We start from the raw sequence: 19754 nt of genomic DNA on the forward strand, positions 1-19754 counted from the left end.
AAATGTGTTTTTTTTGTATTGTATATCTGAGGATGCTTTCAGGACGGATTTGGATTTGTGTTCAGACCTGTGTTCAAACCGTCTGCATGTGATCAGGTGACTCAGGACGGGCGTTAATACCAGCCAGGACTTCATTCAGGTATTCTTCACAAAACTTGAGCCACCACTTTAATGTCAGTGTCAACGCATGGCATGAAACACACAAACACAGATTGCCTTTTGATGATGCTTTTAATCAGGTTAATCAAGTATTGTGATTAGTAAGGTTAGTATGAAGAGTCGAAAGAACAAGTTAAACCTTGATCTGCACAGGATCTTCAATCTTCTCAGGTTCTGGGAAAAGAGAGAAGTAGTGAATTAACTTAATTCCTTATGTTTTGAGATCCTGACTTTTCTTTCTCATAACCTTTACAAACTTTGTGATTATGTCAAAGGCAACTACAAATGCCTACAGACCTTTGAGTTGAATAGGACCCAAGATCAGAGTTTGGCTGGCCTGTTCTGACCCAAGATGTCTCCTGGTCCTACGCTTCATGCACATATGGCGGCAGCGTGAATTCTGATCACTTCTATCGCATATCAGGACCTTGCACTGGAGATACACGCGATCTGAGGCTCGAAGGAACTGGAAGGCCTTGACTCGGAAACGTGCGTAGTGTTGAGGATTGTGTTTGTAGTGAATGTAGACAGTGCTGTCCGCTTCACATCTGAAATAAAACAGATTGATAGGTTGTTAATTGTTAATGCCTAACTTAACCCTTAACCCTCACCTTAACATGAACCTAACCCCAACCCTGATATCAAGTCTTAACCCTTTAGAATTGTGAGGACCATTCAAAATGTCCTCACAAAGACACTACAAACATACACACACATAGTGGCCTGCCACTTAATATCAAGTTATAACTATGTTTTTTTCATAATAGATTCATTTTGCCTCATAAATGTATTGTTAATGTGAACTTATATATTGTTTCATATCAACACAAACACTTTTATTTTCAAATATCTATCACTGTTATAATTTTAAGGTCATATTGCCCACTTCTACCGAATCATTGCTTTTTTCCCAAACACCTTTTCTTTAAATTTGACTGGCCCCCTACTGACCAGACTGACCATGCTCAGTGGCCCCATGGTCATTTGAGTTTGACACCCCTGACTCAAACAAAGTGTTATCCTTAACCATAACCAGTTAATGCCTTATCCTAATCTTAACCTGAGCTACTATTCAAAATGTATCCCCTAAACCTCAAAAGTTACTCAGAATTTAGGACCACTTTTTGGTCTCCATGAGGACTACTGGTCCTGACATGATCAGCATTTGTTCCTGGTCCTAAGGAGACATTGCTCCTCATTTATGAGCTCCTAATACATGTTGTTGTCATGTTATGATTTTGTGGACTTGTTTGTGCTGTGTGTTTTCTCTAATCTTATCAAATTAAAGTGCAAACATTTATCGTACCCGTTGCGGATCAGGTAGTAAGGTCTGGTGTGGAAGTCGTCTTTATTTGGCGAGGCCACACAGCTGTCAAAGGCGAGAATCAGCGCACTGTCAAAGCGATCCAGTCGGACTTCGATAAACAGGTACTGGTTAAGCGACACTTGATGCGGAGATTCGGTGACCTGGCAAAACAAAAACAAAGTGTTAGTGCTGCATTTGCAATATGACTCAAATTTACACCCCCCCGTACCTCCCCCCACACTCACAATGGTGTGGAAGCCATCACTAGTGTAGAAATGCATGGTGGAGTTGAATCTGCCTGATCCGATAATGGTGCTGTCATTTATACTGTGTGCAAGGTACATATTATGGGACACTGAGTCCTTCGCCATCCGACAGTCCACAATCAGCTTAAAGTGAGACAGGCGCGTGATCTCTCCGGTGGGTATGCTGTTGTAGGCACGGACAGCGTTGGTGTAGATAGCGCTGCCATTCTGAAACTGTTAACGGAAGAAGGTATTGCTGATTAATCACATGTGTGTACTGTGCTGTGAATGTTTGCTACGAGGAGATAAATTATCTACCTTTCGAACGTTGCCACAAGATTCGAGAGGGTATCTGAAGACCACCTGGCTCCAGGTAACCGTGGGTTTGCATTGTGGGTCGTCCAGGTACAGAGTTTTGCCATCATAGCCGACAGAGCTCAGGTAGCTTCTCTCAATCACAATTTCCATGTCATATGAGGAACAGTGAACTCGACCTTACAGACAACAAGTGCAAGAAATATAGCCTGACTTACTTGAAGGTGTAAAGCCTGACTTGTACTTGTGTGCCCTTGTTTATTTGTGTCCTTATCCGTCGTACTTTTTTCTTCATTTTGAAAACCTGCTGTTCGATTAATTGAGGAGAAACTCGACTGAGTTCTGATGCAGTGTGGCACTGAACCAACAAGAAGAGCAACAGGGAGAATACATTCTGGGTCCAGCAACTGAAGATGAATCGTCAACACGGAGAAGGTAACGACTAGAGAAAGTGTCAAATAGCAGTGTTTTTATGTCTGTCTATTTCTGTCTCTTTGTTTGAAGGAGTACAAATCAGGCTAAAACATTTGTGGCTTTGTTGAACCTGTCTTGACAGTAATATTAGCCGATAATGAGACCATTCTTTTCATATCCTCAAAGTGTTAACCTTTAATGCCTGAAATGTATTGTCAGAGACTAAGGGTATCATGTCAAAGTGAAATACTGGCTTCACTGACAACAATGGTGCATATATGATATATATGCAGCCAGTATACTGTATATAACAATTTAACATTTCCTTTGTAGGCCACAAACACAGTAATGTTGGCGGTGTGTTGGAAAAAGCCTCATTACCTCTCTCAAAATCGTCTCAGCCAGAGGAGAAGCAAAACTAGGATTCAGCAGTGGAGTGAATGAGTTAAAGTAGAGACTGCAGAAAGTGAAGAGTTGGAAAAGCCAAGGTTAGCAAACACACACACACACACACACACTCTCCCTGTCTCTTTCACTTTGTTGGTGGAGATTTAAGGTATATAATGTTTTGGGTTTTTTACGCGACATGATTGTCACCTCAATGTTGCTTTTCTGCTGTGACTGCATCCGCTGCTGCACACTTTCACGTTCAATCTCTGCCTGCTGCTGCTGACGTGCTAGAATTAATGTTTGTGAAACATAAAATGGATGATGGCACAGTTATGTGTGTGTGTGTGTGTGTGTGCAGAAACAAAGTGTAACTACAGGTATTTCTGTGTTCTGGCATTCTGGCTCCTGCAGTGTTTTCAACGCTTTGCGAGACATTGGAGTGACTGACGATGCTTAGTCGTGTGCATCAGTCGATCACCTTGCAAAAACACTGACATGACAATTTGCAACATTTTTCGTGTGTTTATCGACAGAGACTGTTTTGCAATGATTAGAATTGAAGAAGCAGAAGCCGAAATATCCTGATTTTCAGTCACCTCGCTACAACCTATAGTAGCCAACCCCCCATGTGCAGCGCAGTCTTTAGGTGTTAAATCTCCAACATACTGACCACTAGTGTAATTTCCAACCATTCTCTTTCAACATCCATTTCACCTCACTCATGTTTTAGAGAACTGGAGAATTATTAAATAGAGAAAGTTCGCTGCCGTCTCGCTCTCGTCTTGCATCACTCTGTGTCTCCACAGACGAGGAAAGAAAAACACTGTTCATTTATATTTATAAAAAGACAAGCCACAGCTGGACATGTCAATCCACCAGAGTCAAAATAGAAAATAATCTGTGATCTAATATCCACACCTAAATGTACTGCCATGTTACCTGAGTGTGGTGGCAGAATACTCTTGAACTCAGCTTTGAATCCACGGCCAACCACCGACTGATCGCTCCTGAAATGTACCGTCATGGTGTTGGAGCTGGAGGAGAAGGAGCTTGTGCTGCCCTCGCACACTTTGCCCAAGTATCGTGAATTAAGAGACGGCCCATCGTAGATGTTAATGTAGTCACAGGAGCAGCAGTTCTCCAATCTGCAAAATTCAAGTATGATTATTGATTTGCCACAGTATTCAAAGCCTGGATCTAGACCTGGATGTAATCCACTCACTCCAGGAATAAGAATGACAGGAAGATTCTTTGGTCATGTGAAGTTTTGAGGTACCAGACGCAGTTGGCGCCATCCTGGTAGTAGTGGGGATGGTTTGGGCTGGTGAAGTATCCAGAACTGTACTGGGAACCTCCACAGGCCGGTGCTACAGGTGGATAAGATAATGCACGTGTTGTTGCAGTGAAGAACATTTTAAGCGTTTATTTCATTTTGCAAAAATGAGGATCCTACCTGGTGTTGTGGATGGTGTTGCGCAGACGGCTGTTTGGGATGAAAAAGAAAAGATAAATTAATTTTTTACTAGTCCCACAATGGGGAAATTCCGTCTGTTCCTTATAGAAGAACTACAATGATATAATGCTACTACCTAATAATGAATAATGCATTTTCTCATTTAAACAAAAATAATTATACACAAGATTTTGATTGCTGCAGTGAGAGAGGGTTTGTTAGACTTGGTACTTACGGTAGTAGTCTGGGCAACAGGTGCCATGTTGTACACAAGAGTTGGCGCATGAGCAGACTCCCATGTTCCAACCACAGTTGTAACGACAGGACATGTTAACTGAGACGTATATTTTTCAGTTACTTTTGAGAACGCCACTCCAGGACACTTTTTTAATTTTTAATTTTTTTAAAAATTTTTCTTGCAGAAGACTGTTGTATAAGTGAAGCAGGCTCATTTAATTCATTTTGCAAAAGTGAGGATCCTACCTGGGGTTGTGGTTGAGATTGAGCAGTGGGCTGTTTTGGGGGAGAGAGAAAAACTGTGATCAAACTGTACTGAACTTTGAAAGCCATGATACTCACAGAAGAAGAAGAAAAAAAAAACGTTAGAATAAACTGGTTGTTTTGAACTTTTAAACAAGAACACAAAGCCCTTGGGCGAGGGATTGTTAGATGTGGCACTTACAGTGATAGTCATAGCAACAGTTGCCGTAGCGTTCACAGGAGCTTGCGCAGGAACAGACTGCCCACTCTCTGCCACAGTTGTTACGACAGGTGACATATTCTAGAGGACAGGACATGGATCATTTCAACCATGCTATCAAGTTGTTTCTATAAGTAGTTTGACAGGCTGACATTGTTGACTTCCACACTCAACTTGTGCGACCAGGTGCCAAATGTTCCCCACAGGTCGATGTGAATAAATACATGTATCAGTCAGCAGTGTTTTGTGGGATGGGAAATTCACTCTGAATGGATAGCTATCAACTTTCATGACATCATCTGGATGATTTTCAGTTGCTTTTAAGGAAAGCCAGTCATGTCCAAATTTTAATTTTTCCATTGCTTTGTTTAATTGATGGCTATTTAGAGGTGCCTGTCAGGTAAGTATATGTGCAGGCAGGCCTATCCATTCATTTTCTACCGCTTTATACTCAGGAGGGTCGCGGGTGGCTGGCAACATTCTCAGCTGACATAGGGTAATACACCCCGGACAGTTCACCAGTCCATCACAGGGGCACATACAGTATGGAGACAAACAACCATCTACTCTAATTTCCACACCTAACACTCAATGTTAGTGTGTCCAATTTTATCTCATCTCCCATATTACATTTTGTTGGACTGTGGGAGGAAACTGGTGAACTCCTTTTGCAAAACCGAGGATCCTACCTGAGGTTTGCGTTGTGGGTCTCGTTGTTGTTTCCGTTACGGGGCAGTAGTCTGTTTGGGGATAAGACATTGTGGTCAAACTGTGCCGAGCTTTGAACACCCTGATACAGAAGATGAACAGCCATATTTTTTTTATCATGCTACATTATAGTGTTTAATGCATCTGCTGATTGTTTTACACTCGCAACAAAAAAGAAGAAACTATGATGGCGTTGACAGAATTATATACAAGATTTTGATTTCTGTCTCTGAGAGAGAGCTTGTTAGACTTGGTACTTACAGTTGTAGTCATAGCAACAGTTGCCATTGTATCTACACGAGCTGCGGCAGGAGCAGACTCCCAGGTCATAACCACAGTTGTAACGACAGGACCTGTGTCCTGGGAGAAGTAAGAGGACAGGACATTAATCATTTTAGCCATGCTATCAGTTAGCAGTAGGTGAAAGTTGTTAGTATTTGGTTGTTTTTTGGGGTTTGGTTGTTGGCATCATGTCAACCCTCCAACCCAGCTGTCAATTTTTGTTGGAACCAATTCTTTTTAGAGCATGTACATTTTTGCAAAACTGGGGATCCTACCTGTGGTTGTTGGTGGTGCAGTCGTTGCAGGGCAGTAATCTGTTAGGGTGAAAAGTATTGTGATCAAACTGTTCGGAGATTTAACACTCAGAATAAAAAAGAATTATATACAAGAATTGAAGATATACAAGCTTTGTTACACATGGCACTTACAGTTGTAGTCATTGCAACAGTTGCCATTGTATCTACACGAGCTGCGGCAGGAGCAGACTCCCAGGTCATAACCACAGTTGTAACGACAGGACCTGTGTCCTGGGAGAAGTAAGAGGACAGGACATTAATCATTTTAGCCATGCTATCAGTTAGCAGTAGGTGAAAGTTGTTAGTATTTGGTAGTTTTTTGGGGTTTGGTTGTTGGCATCATGTCAACCCTCCAACCCAGCTGTCAATTTTTGTTGGAACCAATTCTTTTTAGAGCATGTTCATTTTTGCAAAACTGGGGATCCTACCTGTGGTTGTTGGTGCAGTCGTTGCAGGGCAGTAATCTGTTAGGGTGAAACGTTTTGTGATCAAACTGTTCGGAGATTTAACCCTCAGAATAAAAAGGAATTATATACAAGAATTCAAGATATACAAGCTTTGTTACACTTGGCACTTACAGTTGTAGTCATTGCAACAGTTGCCATTGTATCTACACGAGCTGCGGCAGGAGCAGACTCCCAGGTCATAACCACAGTTGTAACGACAGGACCTGTGTCCTGGGAGAAGTAAGAGGACAGGACATTAATCATTTTAGCCATGCTATCAGTTAGCAGTAGGTGAAAGTTGTTAGTATTTGGTAGTTTTTTGGGGTTTGGTTGTTGGCATCATGTCAACCCTCCAACCCAGCTGTCAATTTTTGTTGGAACCAATTCTTTTTAGAGCATGTTCATTTTTGCAAAACTGGGGATCCTACCTGTGGTTGTTGGTGGTGCAGTCGTTGCAGGGCAGTAATCTGTTAGGGTGAAAAGTTTTGTGATCAAACTGTTCGGAGATTTAACACTCAGAATAAAAAAGAATTATATACAAGAATTCAAGATATACAAGCTTTGTTACACTTGGCACTTACAGTTGTAGTCATTGCAACAGTTGCCATTGTATCTACACGAGCTGCGGCAGGAGCAGACTCCCAGGTCATAACCACAGTTGTAACGACAGGACCTGTGTCCTGGGAGAAGTAAGAGGACAGGACATTAATCATTTTAGCCATGCTATCAGTTAGCAGTAGGTGAAAGTTGTTAGTATTTGGTAGATTTTCAGGGTTCGCTTGTTGGCATCATGTCAGCCCTCCAACCCAGCGGTCAATTTTTGTTGCAACCAATTCCCTTTAGAGTATATTCATTTTTGCAAAACTGGGGATCCTACCTGTGGTTGTTGGTGGTGCAGTTGCCGTAGTCGTTTCTGCTGGTGCTGTTGTTGTTCCAGGGCAGTAGTCTGTTTGGGTGAAAAGTTTTGTGATCAAACTGTTCGGAGATTTAACACTCAGAACAAAAACAGAAACTACCATGGCTTTTGCAGAATTATATACAAGAATTGAAGATATACAAGCTTTGTTAGACTTGGCACTTACTGTTGTAGTCATAGCAACAGGTACCATAGTAGTTACACGAGCTGCGGCAGGAGCAGACTCCCAGGTCATAACCACAGTTGTAACGACAGGACCTGTGTCCTGGGAGACGTAAGAGGACAGGACATTAATCATTTTAGCCATGCTATCAGTTAGCAGTAGGTGAAAGTTCTTAGTAGTTGGTAGAGAAATATCTACACCTGTCAACATACATGTCCTCATCAGAATGATTCTCAGTTACTCCAATTTTTTGATTTGCCCACTATTTTGTTTCACGGATGGATGTTAAGACAATAGCCAGCTGTCAATTTTTGTTTGTCTATTTAGAGCAGGTTCATTTTGAAAAACTGAGCATCTTACCTGTTGTATCTGGTGGTGCAGTCGCCATAGTCGTTTCTGGAGCTGCTGCAGTCATTGGAGGGCAGTGGATAAAACGTCAATCATGTGCAATTTTTAACTTGTCCAATGATTTGTTTGACAGATATTAAGACAACAGCCAGCTGTTATTTTTTGTTTGTCTATTAAGAGCATTTTCATTTTGCAAAACTGAGGATCCTACTTGTTGTATCTGTTGGTGCTGTTGTTGTTCCAAGGCAGTAGTCTGTTTGGGTGAAAAGTTTTGTGATCAAACTGTTCGGAGATTTAACACTCAGAACAAAAACAGAAACTACCATGGCTTTTGCGGAATTATACAAGAATTCAAGATATAGAAGCTTTGATGGACTTGGCACTTACTGTTGTAGTCATAGCAACAGGTACCATAGTAGTTACATGAGCTGCGGCAGGAGCAGACTCCCAGGTCATAACCACAGTTGTAACGACAGGACCTGTGTCCTGGGAGACGTAAGAGGACAGGACATTAATCATTTTAGCCATGCTATCAGTTAGCAGTAAGTGAAAGTTCTTAGTAGTTGGTAGAGAAATATCTACACCTGTAAACATACATGTCCTCATCAGAATGATTCTCAGTTACTTCAGTTTTTTGATTTGCCCACTATTTTGTTTCACGGATTCACGTCACAACAACAGCCAGCTGTTAATTTTTGTTTCTCTATTAAGAGCAGGTTTATTTTGAAAAACTGAGCATCTTACCTGTTGTTTCTGGTGGTTCAGTCGTCTGAGTTGTTTCTGGAGGTGCTGTCAATGGAGGGCAGTGGATAAAACGTCAATCATGTGCAATTTTTAACTTGTCCAATGATTTATTTGACAGATGTTAAGACAACAGCCAGCTGTCAATTTTTGTTTGTCTATTTAGAGCAGGTTCATTTTGCAAAACTGAGCATCTTACCTGTTGTATATGGTGGTGCTGTTGTTGTTCCAGGGCAGTAGTCTGTTTGGGTGAAAAGTTTTGTGATCAAACTGTTCGGAGATTTAACACTCAGAACAAAAACAGAAACTACCATGGCTTTTGCGGAATTATACAAGAATTGAAGATATACAAGCTTTGTTATACTTGACACTTACTGTTGTAGTCATAGCAACAGGTACCATAGTAGTTACATGAGCTGCGGCAGGAGCAGACTCCCAGGTCATAACCACAGTTGTAACGACAGGACCTGTGTCCTGGGAGACGTAAGAGGACAGGACATTAATCATTTTAGCCATGCTATCAGTTAGCAGTAGGTGAAAGTTCTTAGTAGTTGGTAGAGAAATATCTACACCTGTAAACATACATGTCCTCATCAGAATGATTCTCAGTTACTCCAATTTTTTGATTTGCCCACTATTTTGTTTCACGGATGGATGTTAAGACAATAACCAGCTGTCAATTTTTGTTTGTCTATTTAGAGCAGGTTCATTTTGAAAAACTGAGCATCTTACCTGTTGTATCTGGTGGTGCAGTCGCCATAGTCGTTTCTGGAGCTGCTGCAGTCATTGGAGGGCAGTGGATAAAACGTCAATCATGTGCAATTTTTAACTTGTCCAATGATTTGTTTGACAGATATTAAGACAACAGCCAGCTGTTATTTTTTGTTTGTCTATTAAGAGCATTTTCATTTTGCAAAACTGAGGATCCTACTTGTTGTATCTGTTGGTGCTGTTGTTGTTCCAAGGCAGTAGTCTGTTTGGGTGAAAAGTTTTGTGATCAAACTGTTCGGAGATTTAACACTCAGAACAAAAACAGAAACTACCATGGCTTTTGCGGAATTATACAAGAATTCAAGATATAGAAGCTTTGATGGACTTGGCACTTACTGTTGTAGTCATAGCAACAGGTACCATAGTAGTTACATGAGCTGCGGCAGGAGCAGACTCCCAGGTCATAACCACAGTTGTAACGACAGGACCTGTGTCCTGGGAGACGTAAGAGGACAGGACATTAATCATTTTAGCCATGCTATCAGTTAGCAGTAAGTGAAAGTTCTTAGTAGTTGGTAGAGAAATATCTACACCTGTAAACATACATGTCCTCATCAGAATGATTCTCAGTTACTCCAATTTTTTGATTTGCCCACTATTTTGTTTCACGGATGGATGTTAAGACAATAGCCAGCTGTCAATTTTTGTTTGTCTCTTTAGAGCAGGTTCATTTTGAAAAACTGAGCATCTTACCTGTTGTATCTGGTGGTGCAGTCGTTGCTGGAGGTGGTGCGGTCATTGGAGGGCAGTGGATAAAACATCAATCATGTGCAATTTTTAACTTGTCCAATGATTTATTTGACAGATGTTAAGACAACAGCCAGATGTTAATTTTTGTTTGTCTATTGAGAGCAGGTTCATTTTTGAAAAACTGAGCATCTTACCTGTTGTTTCTGGTGGTGCAGTCGTTGCTGGAGGTGGTGCGGTCATTGGAGGGCAGTGGATAAAACATCAATCATGTGCAATTTTTAACTTGTCCAATGATTTATTTGACAGATGTTAAGACAACAGCCAGATGTTAATTTTTGCTTCGTCTATTAAGAGCATGTTCATTTTGCAAAACTGAGGATCTTACCTGTTGTTTCTGGTGGTGCAGTCGTTGCTGGAGGTGGTGCAGTCATTGGAGGGCAGTGGATAAAACATCAATCATGTGCAATTTTTAACTTGTCCAATGATTTATTTGACAGATGTTAAGACAACAGCCAGATGTTAATTTTTGCTTCGTCTATTAAGAGCATGTTCATTTTGCAAAACTGAGGATCCTACCTGTGGTTTCTGGAGGTGCTGTCGTTCCAAGGCAGTAGTCTGTTTGGGTGAAAAGTTTTGTGATCAAACTGTTCGGAGATTTAACACTCAGAACAAAAAAGAATTATATACAAGAATTGAAGATATACAAGCTTTGTTATACTTGGCACTTACTGTTGTAGTCATAGCAACAGGTACCATAGTAGTTACATGAGCTGCGGCAGGAGCAGACTCCCAGGTCATAACCACAGTTGTAACGACAGGACCTGTGTCCTGGGGGACGTAAGAGGACAGGACATTAATCATTTTAGCCATGCTATCAGTTAGCAGTAGGTGAAAGTTCTTAGTAGTTGGTAATATCTACACCTGTCAACATACATGTCCTCATCAGAATGATTCTCAGTTACTCCAATTTTTTGATTTGCCCACTATTTTGTTTCACGGATGGATGTTAAGACAATAGCCAGCTGTCAATTTTTGTTTGTCTATTTAGAGCAGGTTCATTTTGAAAAACTGAGCATCTTACCTGTTGTTTCTGGTGGTGCAGTCGTTGCTGGAGGTGGTGCGGTCATTGGAGGGCAGTGGATAAAACATCAATCATGTGCAATTTTTAACTTGTCCAATGATTTATTTGACAGATGTTAAGACAACAGCCAGATGTTAATTTTTGCTTCGTCTATTAAGAGCATGTTCATTTTGCAAAACTGAGGATCTTACCTGTTGTTTCTGGTGGTGCAGTCGTTGCTGGAGGTGGTGCGGTCATTGGAGGGCAGTGGATAAAACATCAATCATGTGCAATTTTTAACTTGTCCAATGATTTATTTGACAGATGTTAAGACAACAGCCAGATGTTAATTTTTGTTTGTCTATTAAGAGCATGTTCATTTTGCAAAACTGAGCATCTTACCTGTTGTTTCTGGTGGTGCAGTCGTTGCTGGAGGTGGTGCGGTCATTGGAGGGCAGTGGATAAAACATCAATCATGTGCAATTTTTAACTTGTCCAATGATTTATTTGACAGATGTTAAGACAACAGCCTGATGTTAATTTTTGTTTGTCTATTGAGAGCAGGTTCATTTTTGAAAAACTGAGCATCTTACCTGTGTATTCTGGTTCTGGAGTTGTTTCTGGAGGTGCTGTCCACGCAGTCGTTTCTGGAGGTGTTGTCCACGCAGTCGTTTCTGGAGGTGGTACAAGAGAAAATAACAAAATACATGAGCCACTTCCAGTCCAGTAACAGCACAGCTACATGACAACAGCCACATATCCTATCACAAAGGTTTGGAGTGAGACTGTAGAACCCGGATCTGTCCAACTGAGAATGCACATGTGAATAAAAATAGAAAATCTAATTTCGTAGAGAAACTGTCGCACAATACCTTGCACTCTATGCGTGGCGAGCACACTGCAAAGAACCAACAGACTCCACATGGTGAATGGATTTGCTGTTCAACCTGTCCCAGATGCTGAACATGACAGCTTAAATACCCAGCAGCCCTCACTGAAACTTGGGTGCAGCACCAATAAAGTGTCTGATGTCACTAAATGAAATTGATAAATCACTCAGTAAATGTGGATGAGAAAAAACACAGCTGGTTTACTATCATAAAGATTCTTCACCTCAGGCTTCAGGATGTGTGTTTTAAAATATTTGCTCAGGATACACGCCGGAACTTCATGAGTATGACTATTGTTAGTATGATTCCAGTTTGATCATTTGCGTCCCATTAGATAAAATACAGTAAATTTACTTTAAACATGCATTATATTTTTGATGAATAATGCAAGAGAAAGCACTCCTTAAAGGTAGGGTGGGAGATTATTATCTGGTAGAGCTGCAACTAACGATTGTTTTCATAATCGATTAAGAAAATTTTAAGAAAAATATTAATCAGTGTTTGTCAAACCTGGAAATTATGATGTTTTCGAATGTCTTGTTTTGTCCATGAACCAAAACGATTTACTTTTAATGATTTCTTTAGGGTTAATTGATTAATCGATTATCAGAAAGGTTGACAATTACTTTAGTAATCGATTAATAAATTTTTTTTGACCGTTTTGCTTAAAATCCTCTTCTCAACCCAATTGTAACCAATAAAGGAATTCATTGTCATAGAAATAAAAATAAATCAATCACCAGTGGAGTGGACATGCCAGTAAAAACACCTGGGTTTGGAGTCGCTGTCCGTCTGGAACTCATTCCCCAAGTTTTCCCCGTCGACATCCAAATATCCAACGTTTGTCAGATTTTAAACGTTAGATACTTACAATTATTAAAGAACAAAATCAGAGAGCGCAAAGAACAAGTGAGGGAGCGCAAAGAATAAGTGAGGGAGTGCAAAGAACCAATCAATCAGCCAAAGAATAAGTGAGGGAGAAAGAAAAAGAATGCAAATGAGTGCAAGAACAAATCAGGAGTGCAAAGAACCAGTGAGGGAGTGCAAAGAACAAACAAAGAATAAGTGAGGGAGTGCAAAGAACAAATGAGGGAGTGCAAAGAAAAGTGAGAGGAGTGCAAAAGAACAAATCAGGGAGCAAAGAACAAGTGAGGAGTGCAAAGAACAAAAGGAGCACAAAGAATAAGTGAGGGAGTGCAAAGAACAAATCTTAAAGAACAAGTGAGGGAGTGCAAAGAACAAATCAGGGAGAACAAGTGAGGAGTGCAAAGAACAAATCAGGGGCAAAGAACAAGTGAGGGAGTGCAAAGAACAAATGAGGGAGCGCAAAGAACAAGTGAGGGAGTGCAAAGAACAAGTGAGGGAGCGAAAGTGTATTTTCAAACAATACAATACAATAGTTTTGATGACATATTGATATTTATGACTAAATCAATATTTATTTGCTTCTTAAAAAGTGTTGTTTGATTTGTGAAAATGTTCATATCCTGATCACCAGGATACAAAAAGAAAAGTTTCCTTGTTCCATAACCCAAAACATTTAATAAAAAATATGTTGTTTTGTAGTCATTTGAAGCCAGAGAAAACCCACGCACACATGCACGCACACACACACACACACACACAGAAAGGCCCTCAGTCGGATAAGGTCGCGAACCAGGACCTTGCTGTGAGGCATCAGTGCTAGCCACTGTACCTTCCCTAGTTATTATTACACTTAAAATAATATAAAGTCACAGCTCTACAGCACTTAACATGATGCAGTTCTCTGTTTGATGAGAAAACCTGGTGTACCCTGCCCTGTTTACTCAGGTGCAAGTTGAGGACATTCCTCCATATATTTATGGATGTCACCTTTTATGAGCAAATACAAACGTATATTGTTTAATAAAGCAGTTTGCCTGGTCATTAATAACACATGCGGCTTGTTGGCACTTTTCCCAGGACATGGTGGCTTATCATTCCTCTGAATGCACCTCTAATGTAATTTCCACAGTTTGATGACGTGAAAGGGAGATGTATCCAAGATAAGACATTTTATACTTGTGTATTTCTCTGATATTTTATTGTTTCCCATTTTTCAGTCAGTGGGTTGTCCACTGAAGTCATTCATTTTAACCGATGTCCACATTCTATAATCTAATCTATGTGTGTGTACGGTTCTTATGGATTATATCAGAGAGTGAAACTCAAGAGAAAGTTAGAGTAGAGATGGAGACATGGATAATACTGTACGAGTAAACCAACATTGTCGACTGCAACAAACAAAACAATATTGACTTGTTCTCGTCACTTTGACGCATGGTTGAAGGGTTTAACACACAGGTGTAACATGACTTTCTTCTAGTAATCAGTGTGTTGCAGTGAGAAGTTCAGTGTTCCTGCATGTGTGTTTCCCCAAGCGTTTTATCTTTGAACCTACCTTTAAATGTCCATTTGTTGTTTTTGTATTATTTCAAATTGGTAAACCAGTCGTTTCCATGTTTGATAAATGAATCACAGCTTCTTTTTATGCGTCTGTCATTCCATACTTTAGTGACCTTGAAGAAATCTCTCGTTGTGACCTCATCGACTCTGCTAAATGATGAAATTTTTGTCCGGAAATGTGTGTGTGTGGGGTGAGCAGCTTGATGCACGGGATTTGTGCGTGTGTGTGTACAAAATGGGGAGGAAGTGGCAAAAGTTGTTTTGACCCTGTCCAGCAAATGCTTGGGCAATGAAGACCACCATTCCCTCAACATGGTGACATTTCAGTGAGTCACTGAACGCTCACAAACACAAATAAAGAAGGCTGTTCCTGTTTCCCCCCACTGTTCCTTCTCCTTTGTGGAACACTGAGCTCCTCTTCCCCCCCTCCTCTCTCCAGGATGAGCTTGCATCATCCCCCTTAAGTCAACATGTAGAGGGACGTTGGGTGGTCTTTTTCTTCTCTCGTCAGTACAAAGCGGGCTATGAGTCATGGCAGCAGAGCCCCTGACTCAATGCTGCTTTGGTTAATCAGTAACCAGAGTGGGAGCAGCGAGAGTGGCTGCTGGGTTTAAGTAAGAGAGCAGAGGAGCCAGGACTTCAATCAGCTGCAGAAGACACACATGGTAAGAGCAAGTTTTGACTTAAGCTCACTAAGTGCCTTTTGATTGTGCTGTAAGTAAAATTGACAGAGCAATGTTTCAGGCGTACTGGGTATTCAGTTGTAGCTATTCAAAAAACTGCTGACACAATTCTAAATGCCTAACTTCTGCCTCTTTAACTCTTTAACTTGATATTTAATTCAGAAAGTAATTCACGTCACTGCGTTACAAGATATTTCTGTACATTTGGAGGCATTCTGGAGCTTGACGAAACGTGAATCAGTTACTTTGACCTCTGTCATCAGTGGGGACACAGGTGAGTTGATTTTGTGCGTGAGCTCACTCGTTTTATTGATCAGAAACCAAGGCCAGGTCCTGTGGTACGTGTCCAAACAGAGGGGAAACATACTGTTTGCTCACCTCCTCCGAGAGTCCATCAGTCCACATCTTTGCTCGAGGGATAAAGTCCTATTTTTTGCATAAGAGCACTTGTCAGAGTTCTGTTTTAACGTGTTTTAAACGAAGAGAAATACAAGATGGTGTTTACTTTGCATTCATGGCGAGTTATAGAAACACCATCACACTGTTCAGCTGAGAACAGGACCAGAGAAGTTTGTTCATGCATCTTTTAATCCGGCATGTGTTTATATGTAGCAGTAACAATGTAAATGCAACCATATAATGTGAACACTTGTGTCTCTTATCTCGGGGGCGAATGAAATATCTTTCTTTTTCTACTCAGTAATGACATAGAAACCTGTGTGCGCACACATAGATGGGTCTCATTATCTATGCGACCTCTGTTGCAGAGGTTAACGTCTGCTCTCATTCACTGACCAGCAGGAGAGAGGACACACAAAGAGCCATCCATCAGTCCCTGACATGCCTCTCTGTGCCCAATGCTGAGGTGGAAAAACCACTTCCAGCCGGATTTCTGACGTCATAATAGTCACGAGGCATTCTCACACAACTCTTGTTTTCTGTTGCCCCCCCCACAGAACAAATTGTTATCAAGCAACGACAAAGAGAAAGCGGAAATGCAGAGATTGTCTCTTCTAGTCGTCCTCGTCCTCGGCTGCTGCCTGTCGGCATGTCAGGCCAACCGCGTCTACATTCACCCCTTCAACCTGTTTGCCGCCGAGAATGTGAGCTGTGAAACGCTGCAGACCCAGTCTTCCAAGCACCTGGAGACACTTCCCGTGACCCCTCTCGATATTGAAGTCCTGACACCGGACAGCAGGGACCAGTCCAAAGGGGATGCACAGAGGCAGAACATCACAGAGGGGACGGCGGTTCTGGCACAGCAGTTGAACTTTCTGGGTCTGAGGATGTACCACGCTCTCAGCGAAAAGCAGCCCAGCACCAACACCCTCATGTCTCCAGTCAACACCTACGGATCCCTCGTCACTTTCCTCGTGGGGGCCTCCAAGAAGACGGCGAGCTCGTTCCAGGTCTGATTGTGGAATGTGTCTAAATAGGGGGTGGGGTTTCAGGCAATCAGACACCTGCAGAGTCTTTTTCAGTTTTTAAAGGAAGTGATAATTGCTAAATGCAGGGTCATTTACTCATTTTCTTCAGCTGTTCATTTTTCAAATACAAAACCAAAACAAATTTCCCGATGGTTCCAAACTCAAAGCTAACAATGAAACCACGTCATATTTTCGGAGCCTCTTCTATGTCAACATTAGACTAACGTAACGTAATTTAACACCCAGCTCTAAGATTGATCCGTACTTGACTGAAAAACCTCCTCTTTGAACCTTGCAGAATTTACTGGGCCTGAGCAGCGGCACCGACCGAGAGGACTGTGTGTCCTTGGTGGACGGACACAAGGTCCTCAAGACCCTGCAGAGCATCAACTCTCTGGTGGACGTCGGACCCAAAGACAAAATCACCACCCAGGTGTGGGCCTTCACGCGCCAGGACGTCCAGCTTTCCCAGGACTTCATCCAAGGCACGCAGGACTTCTCGGACACGTCGTTCACCCGCAGCGTGGACTTCTCCAAACCTCAGGAGGCCGAGGGTCTGGTGAACGACTTTGTGGAGAAGACGTCAGACGGGAAGTTGAAGGGCGTCTTCAAAGACGTGAACTCCAGCAGTGACCTTCTGTTTGCTACTTCCTTCAACTTCCAAGGTTGGCCAATCATGCTGTGATTTAAATCACAGAGTAAAAACAAAAGTAGGAGACAAACAGACTTAGGTGTTGACTTCTGTGCACGTGTCGTTTGTTTAACAGGCAGCTGGAAAACCGCCTTCCAGCTAGAGAATAGCACGTTGCAGTTTCATGTGGACGAAGCAACAACAGTGTTGGCTCCACTGATGACCCACACGGGTCGGTACCACTACCTGAATGATAAGGTAAAATGTAGTATTATATTTGTGTCACATACAGTGTCAGCCGCTGTTGAACATGAACCCAGGGCCGGCTCCTCACGGGGGCAAAACACTCGATTCTTGCGCCCCGTGAGGAGCCGGCGAAATAAAATATGAGCGTCAGCAATGATGAGGTTAAGGGAAAGCTGAAGTGTTTGGTTTTACGCACAATTTAAATGTTACAAAATGGTGTTCTGCAGTTGTATAATATAATATAATAAAAGTGTTGTAGTTCATGTTGATGTTTTTCAAAATGGCATAATTAGGTCAAGTTCTTAGACTAGATTTTTCTGTATTGGCTATGATGAGAAGGGGGATAGAGGCCTCAACCAAGTACAAGAATCCAGGGGGGGGACAAAGTAAACACTTAGTTCCTTGGAGAAAACAGCTTGCCGTGTGTGACACGAGCTTGAATCTTACCTACTTGTCTCATTTTCAATATTTCTGGTTTGGTCATGAAGGTGCTGCGCTGCACCGTTGTGAAGTTGCCCCTGAGCAAACGCTCGTACATGTTGCTGGTCCTGCCTCACGAGGGAACCAAACTCCAGGACATTGAGTCCAGCCTGAGCATGGACACCATGTCTAACTGGCACCCGAGTCTCCAGGAGGGGTGAGTTTTGCTTTCAGGAAATGAAACGGCACTACATCTACACCTGGCGTCACTTCTGATGCTTGTCTGTCCTCGTTAACTGATGGAAAAGGACATTTCAAGCAGGCTTGTTGTGTCACATTTACTTGGCGGGGTGCACCCTGGACAGGACTGGACGCCAGTCTGTCACAGGGCCACATATAGAGACAAAAAAAACATCCGCTCTCACACTCACGGTCAAGTTAGAGTGTCCAATTTGTCTAATCTCCAAATCTGCATGTTTTTGGACCGTGGGAGGAGACCGGAGAACCCGGAGAACCTGTGACGGTACAGGAGCACCCAAAAGTGTTACTCATGTCCAACAAGATTTAGCCTCATAAAGGCTTCATACATCGTTTATAATTAAATTATTGTATTACGTTGATAACACTTGCGAATGGGGACTTTCTTTTTGGAGAGAAAGATCTGGTACAATCCCCGTTTGCTTTGAATTAAATTTCAAAACATCTCTTACATAGTCTGTTGGAGCTGTCTCTGCCAAAGTGCTCCATATTGTCCGTGACCGATCTTCACGAGCTGCTGACCAACATGAATCGGGACATCGAAGCCAAACTGTTGGGCTCTCAGGCTGAGTTCAGTCAACTCAGCAACGCCCAACCCTTCACTGTAGATAAGGTGAATAAGGATTATCATCATCATAATATATATATATAATATCTATATAATATTATGTGCACGTCCTTAACAAGATCTTCGTGTCTCCTCTCAGGCGGTCAATACTGTGCTGTTTGAGATGTCAGAGGAAGGAGCAGAACCTCAGGACAAGACACAGGAAGCGGGCGTCCCTCTGAAGCTGTCCATCAACCGGCCTTTCTTCTTTTCTGTCATAGAAGGAGATTCTAATGCCATCCTCATGCTGGGCAAGATCACAAACCCCACAGCTTAAACTCACACGGTGTCAAAAACCAACAAACACCTCGGACGTAAAAAAATGACCACAGTATCAGACCCATGTCCTGCACACGGTGTAAACGTCTGCAGGGGTTTTTAAGTGTTCATGACAAATCTAGCTACATTTTTCCAGTGTTATTTCCCACCCTTTCCTCTCCAGTGGAGCGTGATGTCTCAGTATTTATGAAAACCTGTTACTTTAAAGCCCCTAAGTCGTTTTCAAGCTGCCTATTATGACCCCAATTGTTCTTCTAATTTATAATAATAGCCAACGTCTGTATAGAGCCACATTGCGTAACTAAGAGTTTATTTTTTGTTTCACTACGATCTGTGATTGCTTTGAATAAAACATCTGTTTCCCAACATGTCGTTGTTTTCAATCAGATATTTTCCAGTGCGTCAAATGAGTCGTGTGTCAATGTCCGTCACGACACTGGGCTGCAGGGAGACGCCGCGTCACAGGGTCGTGTCAAGGGTCAC

The 19754-nt window shown here is 41.9% G+C and overlaps 2 protein-coding genes across 30 annotated transcripts; one reads left to right on the forward strand and one right to left on the reverse strand.

The window, feature by feature from the left end:
- Nucleotides 1-212: 212 nt before the first annotated feature.
- On the reverse strand, nt 213-12336 carry cuzd1.2 (CUB and zona pellucida-like domains 1, tandem duplicate 2). 26 transcript variants are annotated; one of them, XM_044045446.1, is made up of 40 exons: nt 12276-12336; nt 11997-12077; nt 11806-11832; nt 11616-11642; nt 11425-11451; nt 11073-11171; nt 10920-10958; nt 10729-10755; nt 10538-10564; nt 10347-10373; nt 9990-10088; nt 9814-9855; nt 9615-9659; nt 9258-9356; nt 9082-9123; nt 8886-8930; nt 8529-8627; nt 8353-8394; nt 8154-8198; nt 7797-7895; nt 7592-7660; nt 7296-7394; nt 7143-7181; nt 6847-6945; nt 6697-6732; nt 6401-6499; nt 6248-6286; nt 5952-6050; nt 5672-5722; nt 4965-5063; nt 4766-4795; nt 4518-4616; nt 4283-4312; nt 4052-4196; nt 3769-3974; nt 2029-2204; nt 1711-1944; nt 1466-1626; nt 457-707; nt 213-333 (listed from the first exon to the last, which is right to left on the reverse strand). In XM_044045446.1, the coding sequence occupies exons 1-40, from the start codon at nt 12325-12327 to the stop codon at nt 293-295; spliced, it is 3192 nt and encodes a 1063-aa protein (XP_043901381.1). In that variant the 5' UTR covers nt 12328-12336; the 3' UTR covers nt 213-292. The 26 variants fall into 26 exon arrangements, with proteins under 26 accessions (XP_043901381.1, XP_043901383.1, XP_043901384.1 ...); XM_044045448.1 differs by lacking the exon at nt 11616-11642; XM_044045449.1 differs by lacking the exon at nt 10729-10755.
- agt (angiotensinogen) lies at nt 2115-19639 on the forward strand. Of its 4 annotated transcripts, none has more exons than XM_044045475.1 (10): nt 2115-2460; nt 2773-2927; nt 15160-15385; nt 15566-16268; nt 16360-16812; nt 17129-17495; nt 17598-17719; nt 18196-18344; nt 18842-18998; nt 19093-19639. In XM_044045475.1, the coding sequence occupies exons 4-10, from the start codon at nt 16137-16139 to the stop codon at nt 19267-19269; spliced, it is 1557 nt and encodes a 518-aa protein (XP_043901410.1). In that variant the 5' UTR covers nt 2115-2460; nt 2773-2927; nt 15160-15385; nt 15566-16136; the 3' UTR covers nt 19270-19639. The 4 variants fall into 4 exon arrangements, with proteins under 4 accessions (XP_043901410.1, XP_043901413.1, XP_043901411.1 ...); XM_044045478.1 differs by having other exon boundaries at nt 15566-15677; XM_044045476.1 differs by lacking the exon at nt 15566-16268.
- Nucleotides 19640-19754: the final 115 nt, after the last annotated feature.

The sequence above is a fragment of the Solea senegalensis genome, linkage group LG15 (genome assembly GCF_019176455.1).
Source record: "Solea senegalensis isolate Sse05_10M linkage group LG15, IFAPA_SoseM_1, whole genome shotgun sequence".
Taxonomy (NCBI): Eukaryota; Metazoa; Chordata; class Actinopteri; order Pleuronectiformes; family Soleidae; genus Solea; species Solea senegalensis.